Source organism: Cupressus sempervirens, chromosome 2 (genome assembly GCF_028749045.1).
Source record: "Cupressus sempervirens isolate cs-2001-9-10 chromosome 2, ASM2874904v1, whole genome shotgun sequence".
NCBI lineage: Eukaryota > Viridiplantae > Streptophyta > Pinopsida > Cupressales > Cupressaceae > Cupressus > Cupressus sempervirens.
Window position 1 is genome coordinate 439780148 of NC_143119.1, and position 19462 is coordinate 439799609.

General features: G+C 36.2%; 1 protein-coding gene across 1 annotated transcript in view; it reads left to right on the top strand.

Moving 5' to 3' along the window:
* The window catches only part of EMB2247 (protein EMBRYO DEFECTIVE 2247), a 358900-nt gene that overhangs the window by 201611 nt on the left and 137827 nt on the right, over positions 1 to 19462 (top strand). Inside the window, exons 19-20 of the mRNA XM_089814096.1 lie at positions 3956 to 4006; positions 4093 to 4205. Coding sequence (XP_089670222.1) covers positions 3956 to 4006; positions 4093 to 4205 — 164 coding nt within the window. The remainder of the gene's footprint in view (positions 1 to 3955; positions 4007 to 4092; positions 4206 to 19462) is intronic.

Genomic DNA, 19462 nt, shown 5'->3' on the forward strand with positions numbered 1-19462 from the left:
ATTATGATGCCTCAAATTGTTATGCTTTTTCACGTATTTAGATTAGTCTATGATGTTTTAACCCTTATGTGGACAAAATAGATACAAATAAAGAAAATAGTAATATCTTACAAATATTTGTATTTATCAGATCCAAATAGTAATGAACAATTCGATCCACTTATCGTAATAATGAATTATAAACAAATAAAGAGTAAAAGGATCACAAAGGACGAATCATATATATTTTATCTCTAGAACAAACAAAGATCTTACTGATTATATTGTAGGAGAGTTGGTATTGAAGACACTCTAATTATAGATGCTCTATTCAACACAACTTTGATCCCATACAATGTCAAAGTTTATGCTCAAAAATTTGAATTTCCACCCGCTTAGTTCAAACTTTAGACTCTCCCTTTGAAGAAATTTAACAATATATATATTTGAATATGGAGAGCTTCTTTTCAAAGCAATACGAATGGTATCATGTTCGATTTCTCTCAACAAATATTTATAGAGCATGAAAAGGTGTCAGTTATACTTGCACTCTTTCATCCAAAAACTGATCAATATTTAAAATTTTAAAATAACTTGTATTGTAACAAGCGGTTGTATCATTCCCGCGGCCTATAACTTAAGACGCAATTCCTCTCATTCCATTAAGTATTTTTCTACATAATTCCATTTACTGAACATTAATCCACTAGCCTTACTCCTCCATATCAACTCACAACATTTGCTCGGAACTCTCCTTCATTTCATGTCCGTTAAGACTCATGATTCTTACTACAGCTTCGTCTAGGCACTTTGCATTTGTTTCTATATTTCTCCGGAAACTCCTGCACAATGATTTCCACATCCGAACATACTCTAGAATGCCTTGCAGAAGCCATCAATGCTGAGAATAACGAATTCGATTCTATGGACTGCCCATGTCCATTATTGCCGTAAAGCTTCTTTATGCTCGACTTCTCTTTCTAACCTGCAGTTTCTTGTAGAAACAATATTGGCTCCTTCGTGGTCTTTCCTTTTGAGGTGATGTACCAGTTTTGATTGCTCCCTTCTATAGATAATGCTTGCACCATCTGAATTTTATTTGAGAAGATGTCTGTGGTTTGGAAAACGGGTAGATGATTTGGTTTAGAATATTCATTAGTTACTCAGATACTCTCCTTTGTCAAAAAGACTCCCCAAAGTTGTATGAAACTTTTCATGTGTCTCATAAGTCATCTTTGCATGTACACTCAGTTTACCATAACTTTTTGGCTAAAATTCAACATGACTACGCTGCTGCTCAGAATGATTGCTTGACTTGACCCAAGTCATGAATGAAAGACCCTCAAACAAATTTTTCAGAATCATCAAAGATATCTCAAAAAAAATTGTGTTCAGAATGAATAGGCTTCATTGATTATCAGATATTACTGAACCCGGCTATTAGTTGCATAAGGCATAGTCACCATCTTTGTGTTTGGAATCAAAGGATCCGCTGAGTACTCCTTTTTCTTATTACCATCAACAGACATCTTTATTGCCTCCAAAAACTTCAATGAGAATGTTGCTAATTGTGGTGATCTAGATGATAGAGTTTATATTCCCGTTCGGAACTTGAAAACATACCAGCAAAGTTCAGCATTTCTTCCAAGTTGGTCTTGACATGAGCTAGTTTCTTATAAATAACAACCACATCTGCAGGTCTTCTGCCGTGAACATCTATAGAATTTAGATCACCTCTTGAGTGAATTAGCAATTTTATGTCTTCAATAGCATAATGGAGGTTTTGATTTTTTCCAAAAATTGGGCTCCATCAAGTTGGAAGACCTTGAACGCCTGAAGGTAGTTAGTGAAAAGAGATAACAATGTTTACATGACATTTTAGAAGTTCAATCAGGAACTTTTCCATATTCTCTCAATTGAGCCAATAGACATCAGGATCTTATCAAGGAAGATTGTCTTATTAATAAGAATTCACGACTGTTCTATCTAGCATCAAGCAAGTACCTTAAGTAAGATGCACTATTGTGATTGTTGAGACCAAGTCATGTGATGAAGGGTTGCAGATATCAAATATTTCTATCCAGCATGACGCAGATATATGATCTGGATATCAAGCTCACATGATGTCAAATATGGCTACCTAGTCGGTTACCAACCTTATCAATGTGTAGATAATCATTTGTACATTGATTACATTAATTAATATGATCATCATAATAAATAGTAAACCCATTATCCGACATATTCATAAGATGGTATCCTATATCCATTGTCATCAAGACAACATGAAGTATGATGAGTACTAAAGACATGTCATTGATATAGAAATACTCAAAGATCATAATATCGATGCCACATAGAAGCATATATATTGTAGCAGGTATTCATGTAGAATTCTTAAATGCTTCGATTATATATGAAGGAAATTCATATCGTATAATATCCATCATACAAAGAGAAGATAATAGAGACAGCTAGTAACATGTTCAAACAATCATCGCAATTGTCCATCAATTATTATTGCTGCAAAAGAAGCAGATCACTATTTTAATAATGAAGTGACAATCAAGCAAAAGTACTGATGCGAACACCATGTTTATTGAAGAAGAATAAGAATTGCTGGAGAACTGTTTACGATCAATGATTTACTAACCGGTGGTTAGTTATTCAGCGAACACCATTTAGGAATAAAGGTATGATTTGTAGGGAAAAAATAAATATTAATGGAAAGGTGCTATCAAGTAAAATAAGACTGATTTGTGTAAGTAATGAAGAGATGCAATTAAGGAAAGGTGTGTCTATTCCAAACAAAGGTTGCAACCATTTAATACAATAAGATGTTTATAGATGATCAATCTCATTCCAATATCATCATCGTTTTATTTCGTCTACTCGTCCACAATTGGATCATTGACTTGAGCGATCTCCTTTTGGAAAACTCAGTTGCATACATTTAAGCACATCAATCAGGAGCAGCACCATCACCATTTCATACTTCTAAATCGTAATCAGGAACAGAAATTACATCTTCATTGTTATCAGTGATAGCGTGAAGACTTGCAGCATATTTCTATCGCCATATCAGGAACAGCTAGAAGCGATTGAGAGGAAACTTACAGTACAATTTACATTGACATATCCAGAACAGCAGAGTTAACTCCATAATTGCAGATCGGAGTACAGCAGAGATTGCCATTGCATAATTTCCAGTAATATCAGAGACAACGACAATTCTCCATCTTAATTTTTCAACAAGAGATAGAATGTTCATATCTGAATGTCAACGATATTCTTTGCATTATATAATACTTCTATATTATATGGTCATTAATATTATCATAGTACACATGGTATTGATTGTATATTCTAAGGATAATCGATTTTAAAGCAGATCACAAGTTATCATTCTTATAGTAAGTGGTATCAGCTATTGCCAATATGAGATTTATAAAGGATTCTGTGTTATAAGTAGAGTATTTGATTAGAAATAAGTTTCATGCAATCGAATTTTAAGTTAATGGTCCCTTATTCCGAAGAATTTATTTAAGGGGACATTCCATCTATTCCCACCTCATCTCTTCCCAAACTTTTGATTTCAGTTGTCATGCAAATTTTCTTTTGTCTTTATTTAGTTGTCATGTTCATGTGAACAAATGGGTTCCTTGTATCAATTCAGGTTTAAAATGATGATTTCATAGTGGATTCAAATGAGAGAATGGAGAAAAGGGAACTTTGTGATATTTACTAATTTAAATATTATTGAAGATAAGTGAGAAAAATAGGGCAATCTTCTTTCAAACACTAGTTATTTTCTTTAAAAGATCTGAACCTCAGTATCATTTCATTTGTAATGATAAAGGAAAAGCGCTAGAGTAGACTTGTAATACTTGAATATTGTTAGCAATCTATTCTTTTGCCTTATAGTTTGGGCTTTGAAAGATGCTAATTCTTGTTCTATGGTTTTGCTTGGCTGCAGTTTGATCAAGAAGGTTCAGTTTTAGATTTGTGTTTGAGTGAACGATGGGTGGTAAGCATTGTATTTCTTTATTTCCTTTTTATTTTCTTTGTTTCCTTTGTAAATGTTGTGATTTTCATTCGAAGTGAATATTCCAGGTCGCAAAACTTCATGAACTTGTTGATTTGGTCACATCAAGCTATGAGAGGTTTTCCTATGGAGAAGCTGGACGCGCAATATATGAATTCTTTTGGAGTGAATTTGCTGACTGGTATGGATAATTTTTTTCAGTTTTATATGTTTATAGAATTGATGCATATGATGTATGGTTGAATTTTTTGTTACTATTTCCTAGATATGATATTAATTCTTTCTTAGGTGTATTTAAGGGTAATCTTTATTTAAATTTTAAACGTTATTTAATTTTAACACATGTTAAAATTCAGTACTAAACAATGATCAAATGAAAGTCGAGTACACATTTTTATTGCATTCAGCTCTTGTTTTAACTACTAAATCATATTTCATTCTGAATGAAAAAATAGAGAAAAATGTCTTTTGTATTATTCATCATAGTATACAACTGATATTTACAGAACTGAAATGAAATAAATGCTGAAAGTAAATCCTCACACAATTGACCATGAGAGTGGCCACTAGTCTACTAATACATGTCTCTACTCTATGAAAATGCATAACAGAAAAGAGGAAAATAGGGTGAGGGTCATAGGGCATGAGTCATTGCCTATAATGATTGGTTGTGATGCATTCTTTCACTTCCGCCCATTTTCTGCCTCGAACCACGTTCCCTCCAAGCCTCCAAATCTAGCATTCATGAAAAAAGTGTTAGATCCAGCGGCTCTAAGCAATGACGAAATGTCTCACCTCACATATAGCTATTCAAACCAGTGTTCCGGGACTCTACGAGTTTGAGGTAGAGGCGGCCTTTCCGAGGCAAGTGGCCTCTAGACTCTGACTCGGCATCCTGGCAGAGTCCACGTGGACTCACCGAGTCCAAGGACTCTACCGAGTTCCAAGCCCAGGACTCTCCAAAAATTTTTAATTTAAAAAAAAAAAAAATTAATTTTTTTAAAAAAAAAAATTGAAAAAGATAGAGATTTTTGGAAGATGTTTTTTTTTAGTGTATATTACTTTTGAAAATGATATTGTGGTATGTCACGAATTTATTAAGGATTGAATCTTATATCTTAAATCTTCAACTTTATATTATGTTATTCAGTTTTTTTCCTTCAGAAATTCGTTGTTATACTTATGTGATCTATGCAAAATTGTGTATGAGTGTTAAGTAGCTTCTATTTATCTCAATTTTTGTGTATTTGATGTTAATTGACTAAATGATGCATCAAAAAATCCTTAAATCCTTAAAAGGCTTTGAATTTTATGGGTTTTTCGATTTTCCGAGTCCTTGCTGAGTCCTGGCCGAGTCCGAGTCTGAGTCGGATCTTGACTTTCCGAGTTAGAAGCGAGTTCGAGTCCCATAACTATGATTCAAACTATTGGCATGCTATGCATCTTCATAAAATAAGAACATCTACCAGCAGAAACAAAAGCAAACAATTACATCAAATGTTTTATTACTAACATGTTTGTTTCCTGTGTAGCGTTCTATCTCTAATAGGTACATGGATATAACCGTAGGCTCCCACAAGGATTATTGAGCCCAGCGTGCCTATTAGAAATAGGACCTAAGTAGCTGGTCGAAATCATACAATAGAATAATGATAGTATGAAGCGACATATTTGTTTATGAAACCTTCTACTTTTTCTTCAGAATACAATAAAGTGAAATAATGTAGAAACATTCAAAAGCTTCAGTATGAAAGTATGAAAATTATCAACAAGAAGCTACAGGACAAGCAATATGCTACAGGAAGGATGTTGCAAGTAAATTGTTTATATTTTGCATTATATCTTTGAACTTGTATCAAGAAATTGTTCCAGCTGTGTCTACAAGGGAAAGGATAACACTTTAGTTTTAAATGACTGATGGGGACACCACCCACACAGAATGGACACAACAGAAAAGGGGAAATTATATTAACTGAGAAATTAAGCTAATACAAACAGTACAGAGAAAATAAACTTCAAAACATGCCCTAAGGGCTTACAATAGCATAAATCTGGAGATAATTTCTCCTTTCAGTACCTCCTCTCAAACTCCACTCCGAATTGCCTTTACAATGTCAGAAATCTCCTTCAATAGACCCCGGAGGGTTAAGGACTAGGAGTACATTCTAGAAAGTGCTAGTAGGCGTCCACCGACCAAATAGAAGGTTCCAGAAGTTGCGTTAGAAGTCGACGCAAATCTAGAAGAATCCAGAAACGGTAACCGAACTTCCGAGAGGCATAACTTTTGAACCGTAGCTTCGATTGACGAACCGTTTACATTTTCGGAAAGCTCTCGAAGCGCTCTATAGCTCTATGGACCAGCTTCGCTTGTCCCCCATTTTTCAGCCCTTTTCGAGGTCATTTAATGCCCCTAACCTGACTTTGAAGCATTCTTAGGAGGTCTCCACAACCCGAAAAACTGCAATAACTTTCAAACTGTGGGGCTTTTTGACCTGATTCTTTTTCTGGAATGCTCTAAATTACAATTACATTCATCTAGCCAATTTACACCTCCTAGTTCTCCAAAATGATGGCTCAATTCCATACTCCTATTTTTTCGGGATTTACACGAACACTGATAGTGGAACTATGAGAGTTGGAACCTTTATTTGACCCAAATGGGTATCCAAAAATGAAAACACATGAAACAGAAACTAAGTCTAAGTATATTTTTTTGGGTGACACAGGATTGCCCTTATACCTCTGGATGCTCCTGCATCAGACACCCAGGGTAGATTGAAAAGTGACCCTATCACTTTATGAATGGTAGAGGAAATCCCAAATGGGAAACCTCAACTGCTGAAATCCAAGTTGAGTCCTCAATCGGCCGTCCTTTCCACTTCACTAAATACTCTTGATACTGCCTATTTCTGGTACTCCTACCCACACGATGATCTAGAATGTCTTCTATCTCCTCCTTAGAAGCAGGAATTGGACATGGCTCTAACACTGGCTCGTCATCTGCACCATCATCATGATACTCTGTTAGGTCTGCAATGTTGAAAATAGGAGAAATGTGAATACCATCTGGCAGCTCCACCTCATATGCATTTCCTGAGTCATGTTTCTTCAGAATTTTGCAGGGGCCAAATTTCTTCATTTTTAGCTGCTTGTAAGTACCGACTGGAAATCTTTCTTTTCGTAAGTGCACCATGACTAAATCTCCTACTTGGAATTCCTTATGTCTTCTCCTTTGATCAACCCTAGCTTTATACTCTTGATTCATCTTGGTAATGTGTGCTTGAACCTCCTCATGTAGACGCTTGATATGTTCAGCAAATTCCTCAGCTTCAGCACTTGTCCTCTCCCCTTGTTCTATCTTCCTCAGCTCTGGTGCAGTCCTTGGGCTACTCCCATATACAATTTGGAATGGTGATTTTCCAGTACTCCTATTTACAGAGTTATTATAAGCAAACTTTGCCTGTGGTAGAATCAAATCCCATCCCTTGGGCTTATCCCCAACTAAACATCTCAGCAAATTGCCCAGACTTCTGTTTACCACTTCTGTTTGTCCGTCAGTCTACGGGTGATGCGTGGAACTGAATTTTAGGTCTGTTCTCAACTTCTTCCACAATGTCCTCCAGAAATACCCCACAAATTTAGTATCTCTGTCAGAAACTATACTCCTTGGGAGACCATGTAGTCTCACCACCTCTCTGAAGAACAAGTTTGCAATATGGACAGCATCATGAGTTTTGTGGCATGGAATGAAATGTGCCATTTTGGAGAACCTATCAACCACCACAAATACTGAGTCATTACCCCTTTGTGTCCTCGGCAATCCAAGAACAAAATCCATATTATGTCCTCCCATGGCTTTGATGGAACAGGCAATGGCTGATATAGTCCAGTATTATGGCTAAATCCCTTAGCAACTTGACAAACTTGACAACTCTGTACAAACCTTTTCACATCCTGTGACATTTGAGGCCAAAAATAATGTTCTCTCAGAATGGCAATGGTCTTATCTCGACCAAAATGTCTTGCCATCCCTCCACTGTGTTTCTCCTTAATCAGATTTTCCTTCATGGAACTCCTTGGAATGCACAATTGACTACCCTTGAACAACATGCCATCCTGAATCAAATAGTCTAACCACTTGGTTCTCTCTACAGCAACAGGGTCTTTACAAGCTTTCCATGCTTCAGCAAAATCAAGATCCTCAGGGTACAAATTCTTGAGTTCATCAAACCCAACTACTTCAACCTGCATTACTGTAAGCAACAACTGTCTCCTACTTAGTGCATCTGCAACCCTGTTAGATTTTCCACTTCTATGCTTCAACACAAATGTATAGCTCTGCAAGAACTCTACCCACTTCATGTCTCTGATTCAATTTACCTTGGCTATTTAGGTACTGTAATGCTTTATGATCAGTATACAAAACAAATTCCTTTGGCAATAAATAATGCCTCCATTTCTTTAAGGCTTGAACTATTGCATAGAACTCTTGATCATAAACAGAATACTTCTTCTTTGCATCATTCAATTTTTCACTAAAATATGCAATAGGCTTACCTTTTTGGCTTAATACAGCCCCAGTAGCGCTGCCACTAGCATCACAATCCACTTGGAACACTTTTCTAAAATCTGGAAGTGCCAACACAGGCTGTTCTGTCACCTTCTTCTTCAGCAATTCAAAACTTCTCGCAGCTGCTGCAGTTCATTTGAACTCTTTCCTATCCCCTCTTATTATATCAGTTAGGGGTGCACATATGCCACTGAAATTCTTAATAAACTTCTTGTAAAAACTAACCAGACCATGAAATGATCTTACCTCAGTAGCAGACCTTGGAGTAGGCCATTCCAAGATGGCTTTTACCTTCTCTGGATCCATTTTGAGACCTTCAGGTGATATAACAAACTCCAAATAGACTAACTCTCTTTTTGCAAAGATACACTTCTTCAGATTAATTAACAGTTTCTCTTCCCTTAGCCTGTCAAGGACACTACGAATATGCAATAAATGTTCTTCCAAAGTCTTGCTGAAAATTAAAATATCATCCAAATAAACAATAACAAATTTTTTCAAGAACTTCTTAAGTACCTCATTCATGAGCCGCATGAAGGTGCTTGGGGCATTCGTCAATCCAAAGGGCATGACTAACCACTCATAAAGACCCTCATTGGTCTTGAAGGCTGTTTTCCACTCATCTCCTTCTCGAATCCGTATCTGGTGATAACCACTCTTCAGATCTATCTTTGTGAAGTACTGAGCTCCACTCAAGCAGTCCATAAGATCATTCATCCTTGGCAAAGGAAACTGGTACTTGATGGTTATCCTATTTATAGCTCGAGAATCTGTACACATCCTCCACTCTCCATCCTTCTTTGTTGTGAGTACTGCAGGTACTGCACATGGACTTAGGCTCTCCCGAATCAAGCTCTTCCTCAACAGCTCCTGAACCTGTCTGTTTAGCTCCTCTGTTTCAGTAGGAGTCATCTTGTGAGCAGCCTTGTTAGGAAAACTAGCTCTTGGGATTAAATCTATCTGATGATTGATTTGCCTTACTGGTGGCAATCCATCTGGAACATTATCAGAGATAATATCTCCAAACTCACCTAGTAAATCTGAAACTTCAAGTGGTATTTCACTACTACCTTCTTTATCTTTCCTAGGAATCAAAGCATAGCACATATGTTGATGTTTCATGCCATCTAAAAACTTCCTTCCATCAACAAGACAAATCCTAGCACTGCTACATACCTTTTCGCCTTCCCTTTTCATGGGCTTCAATTTGTGGCGAACTCCATCCTTTGTTAGAGAGTATGTGTTAGCATGACCATCATGTATTGCATGCCTATCAAACTGCCATGGTCTACCCAACAATAGATGGAAAACATCCATCGGAATAACATCATAGAGAACTTCATCATGGTAACTCCCAATTTTGAATTTTACTAAACATTGTTCACTTACCAGGACCTTATGATCATCTTTTACCCAAGCAATCCGATAGGGCTGGGGATGTTTCTCCCTCTTGAGCTTCAGCTTAGAGACCATCTCTTCTGATACCAAGTTATCAGTGCTACCAACATCAATGATCACATCACAACATTTATCCTCATACTTGCACCTGGTACGGAACAAACTCCTCCGTTGTCCTGGTTCAATCTCACCACTTAGTAGGACTCTTTCATTTACCAAGGTCTCTCCTCTTTCTGCATCCTCTGAATGTGATGATTGTGCATCCTCATCCACGTGAACAACCCTAGCTTGGCCCTCAGCTCTCCTATCTGTCCTTCCTTGTCGTTGAGGACATTCAAAGGCACGATGACCTTCTTCATTGCAATGGAAACGGGTACCACGGAAGCCTCCTCTTCCTTGTCCACGTCCTCTACCTCTTCCTCTTTGATTTCCAAAGTCTTGGTCACGGGAGTGGTTGAAACCCTCATTCCTCTGGTTCCTGCTAGTTCCTTCATCTTCATTTTTCTTTTGGGTTTCATTGCGGCCTCCAAATGACCTACCGCTTCTCCTTCCTCCTTGATCGCGCCCTCTTTGTCTTCTTTCAAACCTTTTATTCAACTTCTCTTCAACTCGTAGGGCAAACTGGTATGCCTCTTGAACGCTGGTTATTCTTACCAGACTTAATTCCTCCTGGATGCTAGGTCGCAACCCACTGATATAACGAGCAACCTTCTCCTTATTTACTTCTGCATGCCCTGCTCTAATCAAGAGTCGGTAAAACTGCTCTGTATATTCTTGGACTGATCTTCTTGGTTGCTTTAACCCATGCATCTTCTTAAACAAATCAAGATCGTAGTCCACAGGAATGAACTGCTTCTTCAATTTGTCCACCATGCGATCCCACCTTGTGATCTTCTCCTTTCCTCTTCTGTTTCTTTCCAATGGGACCTCTTGCCACCAGATTTTGGCATGGCCTTTCAGTTTGGCCTTTGCAAACTTAACCCTATCTGGGTCCCTGATATCCTCATACTCAAAGTATTCTTCCAATTCATTGATCCAATCGATCAACTCATCTAGTTTCAGATTTCCTGAAAATACACCCACTTCAATTGTAGGTCTTTTCCCAAACTTAGTAATGGCGCTAAAAAGCCTTTCCTCTGCATGATTCAGAACTTCCCTGTCAAATTCCCCTTCTGGTCCAATTTCGTCTTCTTCGTTGTCATCTTCACTTTCATCACCTGCGGCCACAGTGGTTACTCTATGGAGCTCCTCCTGCAATGCTTGTACCTGCCTTTGGAGGGCTCTAACCTCCTCAGGATTAATAGCTCAGGCCCTTCCACCACGCTTTGTTCGTGGAGGCATCTTCTTAACTCAAACCCACAACCACACAGTGTTGGTGCAAACTGCCTCACAGTCGGCGCTCTGTCTACACACTCAGGAAAACCAGCTCTAATACCACTTGATGGGGACACCACTCACACAGAATGGACACAACAGAAAAGGGGAAATTATATTAACTGAGAAATTAAGCTAGTACAAACAGTACAGAGAAAATAAACTTCAAAACATGCCCTAAGGGCTTACAATAGCATAAATCTGGAGATAATTTCTCCTTTTAGTACCTCCTCTCAAACTCCACTCCGAATTGCCTTTACAATGCCAGAAATCTTCTTAAATAGACCCCGAAGGGTTAAGGACTAGGAGTACATTGTAGAAAGTGCTAGTAGGCATCCACCGACCAAATAGAAGGTTCCAGAAGCTGCGTTAGAAGTCGACGCAAATCTAGAAGAATCCAGAAACGGTAATTGAACTTCCGGGAGGCATAACTTTCAAACCGTGGGGCCTTTTGACCTGATTCTTTTTCTGGAATGCTCTAAATTACAATTACATTCATCTAGCCAATTTACACCTCCTAGTTAACCAAAATGATGGCTCAATTATATACTCCTATTTTTTCGGGATTTACACGAACACTGATAATGGAACTGTGAGAGTTGGAATCTTTATTTGACCCAAATGGGTATCCAAAAATGAAAACACATGAAACAGAAACTAAGTCTAAGTATATTTTTTTGGGTGACATAGGATTGCCCTTATACCTCTGGATGCTCCTCCATCAATGACGCAAAGAGTATGTTATTAAATGCATAAGTTCTTCTCTTCAAAATACATGACAGCAATAAGGAGAAACAGTACGAAAATTCACAGAAAAGGCATCGGATATGAACCATGGAGATATGTTACAAAGTACAAACTACTTAACGAACTGAATGGGCTACAAGGTTATATTTGAAAGCTATAACATTTGAACAAGCATCTAGATGTCGGTATTCAGATTTTCAAGTTCAACAAATGCTACAGGGATCTCTAAGAATAGAACCAGGGCTGGAATATTGTTTTCATAAACATCTTAAATGATAAGTAAATGTCATGAATCAAGATGCTGCAGGAAAAAGATAGCACTTTAATCTCTCATGTAGCAAGGAGTGACAAGTGGCTGAAAGTAAGCTCCAGATTGCAAAAAAGGATCAAGGTTTCATCGGCAAATATTCAACAAACGCAAGTGTGTGGAGAAGTTGAAAATGAATTAACACATGCTAAGCTAAGTGCATGTCAGGAAAGGTACAACAGAGTAAAGCTGCATCAATGAAGAAAAGGAAGTGTCTACTGCAAGTTTAGAATGCAATTCACAGGGTCCTTGTTCATATCAAAAGTTTCAAAAAGCTTATGCATCTATATCAGTAGAAATGGTTCAAACACATTTAAAGAGTGCAATAACAACATATTGGTCAGAATTAGTGATGAGCTCTTTAATCAAAATGTCTAGTGTAAACTGGAATCTTTTAATATGACCATGTTGCTGGTCTAAGCAGAGCACGTTGAAGAAGCTAAGAGGTTAGTCAAATTCTGGAAAAAATCATGATAACAAACATAGTTGAATTCATTGAACATAAAGCATGGATGCTGTTGTAGCTAAGGTATAGGTGCAATCATAGTCATTCTATCAACACCAAATTGTCACAGGGCTTTGTTTTTAAAAAAAATCTGAGAAGATCCTGTGGCTGGTTGTGTAAAGGAAGCCCTCAAATGGTGAATTTTAACAAGTTGACATCCAGAAATGAGAAAAAGAGAGGCTACAAAAAGGATTAGTCTATCAAGGAAATGAAGGAGAGAAACGCTTGTATATTTTTATACATATAACATAGAAGTAATATTGAAGGTTGTTAATGTTGTAATTCTGTCGGATAAATTATATTATATATATGAGATATATAATAAATGAAAAATATTATATATGGAATAATTAACTTACATTAAGAGTGATATATATATATATATATATATATATATATATGTGTAATCATTATAATATATTGAGTGTATATTAATTGTGTTATAACTAATGTAAGTTAATATATTAAAGAGACATGTCTCTTCAAGAGGCATGCCTCTTTATATTACATATATAATCATTCGTATAGTAACTTGGAAAACACAAAATATCTAGAAGTGCTATTACAAGTTACAAAATATATTAATCGATCCTATTTTGCTAACATGGTATCAGAGCAGTGTTTACAAGCCTCGTTGATATTTTGAATATCAAACTTAGTGTAAGGTGTGAGCACAAAAAGAAGAATCAGTCCATATAGATTTGAATACAAAAGGTGCTTGTGTTGTTTTTAATACACTAGTCACATAAGGAGTCATGCAGAAGTCGCATAAGGGGTTCTATCTGTGTAATGAGTCATTAAATTACTCCCTCCCTATTGTGCATGTTCTTACCTTCGCATAAGACTAGATAAACCATATTTTCTCTGCTTAGATCAAGTGACAGGGGTTCATGCATTCATTCCATCGATTCCATATTCGCCCCATTTTTCAAAGTAGAGTGAGGGCCTGTTTAGGCAAAGTGGAAATAAGTGTATTTGGGATGAGAGGAATATCATCTTGAATCAGAAGAGCGGGACCTGAGATTGAACGATGTATGGATCATATTCTCTTTGAAAATAGGAAATGGATATGAAGAATAATAAAAGATTTTTATTTTGCAGTCATTTGTGGAACTACCCTATTAGACTTTGTTGAGAGAGTGAGAGCATGGATACTATAGAGGGCAAATCCATCTAAGATCTCATGGGACTTTTGAATGCCCGATCATAGTTGCAGGGCTTGTTACGAATTTGATTCCCAAGTTCACAATATTTAATTGCCACCATTACCGCCAATTTGTGGTTGTGATCATAATTCCTGTGTCATCATGAGATGGAGAAGTGGAGAGGATTCGAGTCTAGAATTTCTGTTACAAATTTTCTTTTAGAAGACAATTTTTTTTACTATAGGAATTATCAAGTTCAATTAATATTGGCATGGGCTCTCTTTGAAATCCGAGTCACAAATTTAAGCCAAGTGAGTGCACGAGTAATAGTAGACGGGGATAGCTCCATTTAATCTTGGTGAAGGATAGGACCTCGTATACTTATTACTTAGCTTAGAACTTGTATGTGACTTAGGAGGCATCATGTTGCAACTATGGTTGAGTGCTATCTTCAAGTGTATTTTTAGTTGTCACTTGGCCCGTCAATGTTTTCCACCCTTCGTAGTCCTCTATGATCACCGTTCTCATAAGCTATACTCTCAATTCCATTGTGCACTCGCTCTAACTATGTGATTTTGAAAGCATCCATCATGATATTGTTCAACATAATTTGCTGGAGAAGCAAATTTAGATATCCAGTAAAATCAGCAGTTGTGGGGTTGTCTCCATGCTAGAAAATTACGTGTGATCACTAGCAATGTTCGATCTGCACCGGTCTTCGATGGTCTTTGATTGCTCGTTTCCCACGACTCTGTTTGTTTTCCAAGATGCCAACGTAGGCCCACCTTATTCACTCCAAACTATGTTGTCATTACAATGATGGATCTCGAGACACATTTAATTGAAGATTTCAACTGGTGCACAAGATCTCTCCAGCTTGCAATACGAAAATTGTACTGAAGAATTCATCGCAGGTGAGGGAAAACATGTCTCTTGCAACTACAACTTTGACACTCCTTGCATGTTTGAACATCTAGAAGTAAGGCCAGTTGGGTCACATTTGGAACCATCACTTATAGTTCAAACTTGGAGTCAGTCTCTATGTAGAGAGTTGTATCTGGCAAATATACTTATAAGAGGTTCTCCTCCTACTCGATTTCCATTGTTGGATTCCACAATATAAACACGAGTACATATAGTCTATTCATAACGCTGCCTAGAGTGGGGTGTACTATTCCAATTTGAAAAGCATAATAGGTTTTCCCTTTATTCAACTTCTACCCACAACAAGGCTTTGATATTGATCTTTACAACAATCAACCACAAGTCTACCTGAAAGCTTGTAGACGTGTGCACAATAATTGTAAAACATTCAATCCCCTAGATATGACCAATTTGAATACCGATGCTCAATGCCAACAATACCATTGACCAAGATGGAGTCGGTTGCTTCATAACACTTTGCCATGAAGTCACCTTGGCATTGGGAGTCACCAAGTTGGACAGTTTAATTATTATGCTGAAATCTAATCCACTCTCTAGTTGCCCCTCTTAATGTATATCTAGTTTAAATTATTATGCTAGACCTGAGCCTCAAATATTGTGATCAAACTCATAATATATTCATGACAACTTTATTACTATAGATGCCACTAGAAATATAAGCTCTACGATAATGAAATATAATCGTGGAACTATTCCATGCACAAATTTCCCAAGGCCCATCATCCCTTCAAAATAATTGAAAATGACACCATTCAAATTTAAAAAATAGGAAAATGGCTTGAGCACACTCCAGAATAGTTTTTGCAGCCCTGGAGTATTTTAGGTGTTTCGGGTAGTTTGGAGGGAGAATAGTTCATTATGAGAAACTTGAATTATTAGGAATATATTTTCCTCTCTCTAAACAACATTAAGTATGAGCGCTTACATGGCTACTACAAATTTTTTATCACAATACGAAGTAGTGAAGTTGCACGAATATGAATGCCGAGGTTTATGAGTGATATGGCCAGAAAATAAATTATATTACCTCTTGTGGTAAACTTGTGGCAAATGTGACATTGGTCGACAAATAATTATCATATGACTTAAGAATCGTGGGTCATCACATAGAACTAGTGATTCTTCTCATTTGTTGCATATAGACTACATGCATACCCTCATGTATAGACATCTTTGCTGCTATTGGGATGATTCTTTGCAAAGAAGAAAAAGAAAAACAAAAAAAAAAAGTTTTCCATATATGATGTGATACAAAAATTGTTCGATGATAAATGAGTGAAAATTTTACATTGAGGGCGAAATAATAATCAATGCTTCATTTTCATCTTTTGATGAACACTCATATAGAGATAGTTTTGATTTAATGCATACAAACCTTCGCTGGAGAAACTTCTATCAAAGATTTTCATATGAGTATTCATTAGCTTTGAGTGTTACTAATCTCTATATTCTCTCTTTTAATTGTATTTCTATACATATTATAAGAGCTATTTGCCTTGATCTTCTCTTTTGTCTCTGAGGTGTTCTTGCAAGAAAATAAGATTGATACTTTACACATGTTATTAAATATAGTGTACAACTCAATCTTATGAAGTTTTGATCTCGAGTTGGTTGGTCATCTAATGATTATACTGATAATGTGAGGCTCTTCAAGTGGAAATCTTTGATGATAAAGATAATGAAGTATCCTACTATATTAAGGAGTTAGACAATTCCTTAGAGGCAACCTTGGACAATGAGAGGGAGTATATAGAAGATATGTTCTAATCAAACTTTTGATGATCTTGGTTTAGAAGGAGTAGACCTTGTTGATGGATTCAACACTAGTCAAAAACTATAACAGCTAAAGGACTATGATTCATGGGATAAAGTCTCATGTATGTAGGCTAAAAGGCCTTATGCTATCAGGATACCCATTGAACTAAGGAAGCATGACATGACTTGCTACCAAGAGGTTAGAAGGATGATAATAGATTCAGAGGAAGTCTGACACTTCATCGGAGAGAACCTTGTGCTACAAGATCAGAAAAGTTGATATCAAACTAAGAGGGAGAAACCTTATTCTTTGATATGTTTTATGGTGAATGTTGTGACAACACCACATAATAGTATTCGTGGAAATTTCATGCAAACTTGTGACATCATAAATGTATGAGCTTGTCCCTTGTGTACATCATGGAGAAGCAATGACATCTAAATGATTATCACTTGTATTAGGAGAAATTATTGAAAGATGACGACCTTACAATAACTTGTATCATGATATACATTTTGTGTAAATGTTGAAATAAATCATGAAAGGCTTTATCTTATAAATCAACAACTAGGTGTTAGATGTTATTAATTTAACTATCTACAAGTTGTTTGTATAGATATATTTTAGGTACTTGGTGAATATCTTGCCTTGATATTCTAATAGGCCATTACCACATTGAGTACTTGGTGAATATCATTTAGTTGATGTTCTGATAGGCCATTACTCAAAGTACTTGGTGAATATCATTTGATTGATATTCTAATAGGCCAATGCTCATGTTACCTAATATGATATCAAATAGTAATTGGTGACTATCATATGTTGATATTCTAATAGGCCAATACTTTATGATATCATATACTAGAAATCTTCTGATCAAAGATTTCCTATATGTATTATTTTTGAAATATTACCTATGGTGTAATATCTATGTGTTTTATCCTTCTTCATTAAGAGGGAGTGTTAATGTTATAATTCTGTCGGATAAATTATATTATATATATGAGATATAATATAGGAAAAATATTATATATAGAATAATTAACTTACATTAAGAGTGATTGATATATATATATATCTTATTATATAATCATTATAATATATTGAGGGTATATTAATTATGTTATAACTATAACTAATGTAAGTTAATATATTAAAGAGACATGTCTCTTCAAGAGGCATGCCTCTTTATATTACATATATAATCATTCATATAGTAACTTGGAAAACAAAAAATATCTAGAAGTGCTATTACAAGTTCATTTCACTAACAAAGTTTTAATATTGAAGGTTTGGACCAAATCACACTAAAACAAGGTAAAGTCGGTTGCAAATTGTAAACTCAAAGCATTCAGATCCCCAAAAGAAATCAAAACCCTTCACGGTCAAAGTGAATAATTCTGCCACAAAGTATGCTATAGCCAAATGAAGTAATAGATCTGTGTAAGAAATAGAAAATTTCAAATGTTGCAACACACGTTGAAGAAGCTTCAGATCTAAGCCAGAAAGAACGATCGAACAATTTCACCTAGAAGTTCTCCAAAGTTCTCAATAATAGTGGCTAATTGATAGGGGAGAAAAACTCCAAAGATGGCGTCAAAATACCCAGCCTCATGCATCAACGAACAAACCTAGACCTCGTGACAGGATCAGAATCTCCTATGACAGCATTACAAACAAAAAACCAGCTACAACATGTAGAAATCACAAAAAAATCCCTCTATAACAGCCACTACTCTCGTTACAAAAGAATTCTAGATTTGCCTTGGAAAACTTTAAAACCAAGCCACAATAAGACCAGATTCATTCACAAGGGAACATCTAGGAAACACGACAACTATAGAAGACTCAAATCCAACACCAAAAAAACTCAAAGATAGAGCACCAAGTAACAAGAAAACTCTAGATTTTCCTCCATTTTGGCTAGGGTTTCATTAAACCTTTTTTTTCTTCCCCTCTCATGTTCGACCAAGTTTGTAATGAAATGAAATGTTTTGTTTTTGCCTTTTATCAAAACATACTATTTCAAAATTCTTAATCATTCTGGGTCCACTTCATACCTGTTTGCATTTTGGGAAATTGCATAGGATTTTAAAGTCTTGGTATATGACTTTATTATTAAGTTGCATATTATTATTTCATGAAATTTGTTGTTATTTTGTAGCATTGATATAATTTGTATTTATTATTAATTAGTTGGTGCATTTGTAATGTCCCCTTTTCGGGACATTAGAAATATTGAAGGCATATTAGATATAACCTTAGAATTGACTTGGAGAGTTTGAACTCAAAATATAAAGGGTCAATTTAATATTACAAAGTGGACAAAAGAACAAGGTGAGATAAGACGAAATGCCAGGAGGGAAATCGAAGAGTCACAGTTGCGGGGTTAAAAGGAGAAGAGACTCCTTCATTTGGGCATGCTTGATCTATTATTTCAGATTTCAGTTTCTCTTTTGCGAGAGTGTTTGGAAAGCTTCAGCTTTCAGCTAGTATGAGGACGTAGCCCTTCATGCTAGTAGATAGTGGACGCAAACCCGATTTCTGTAAAGATGTCACTTTAGGTGTCTCATATGCGCTTACATGTTCTTCTTTTGATGTCCCAATTTGACTGTAAAATTGTATTTAAGATTGGGTTCTGATTGGTGGTTATTGTGTTGCTGTTGTATAATGCAATAACGTTGTTTTAGG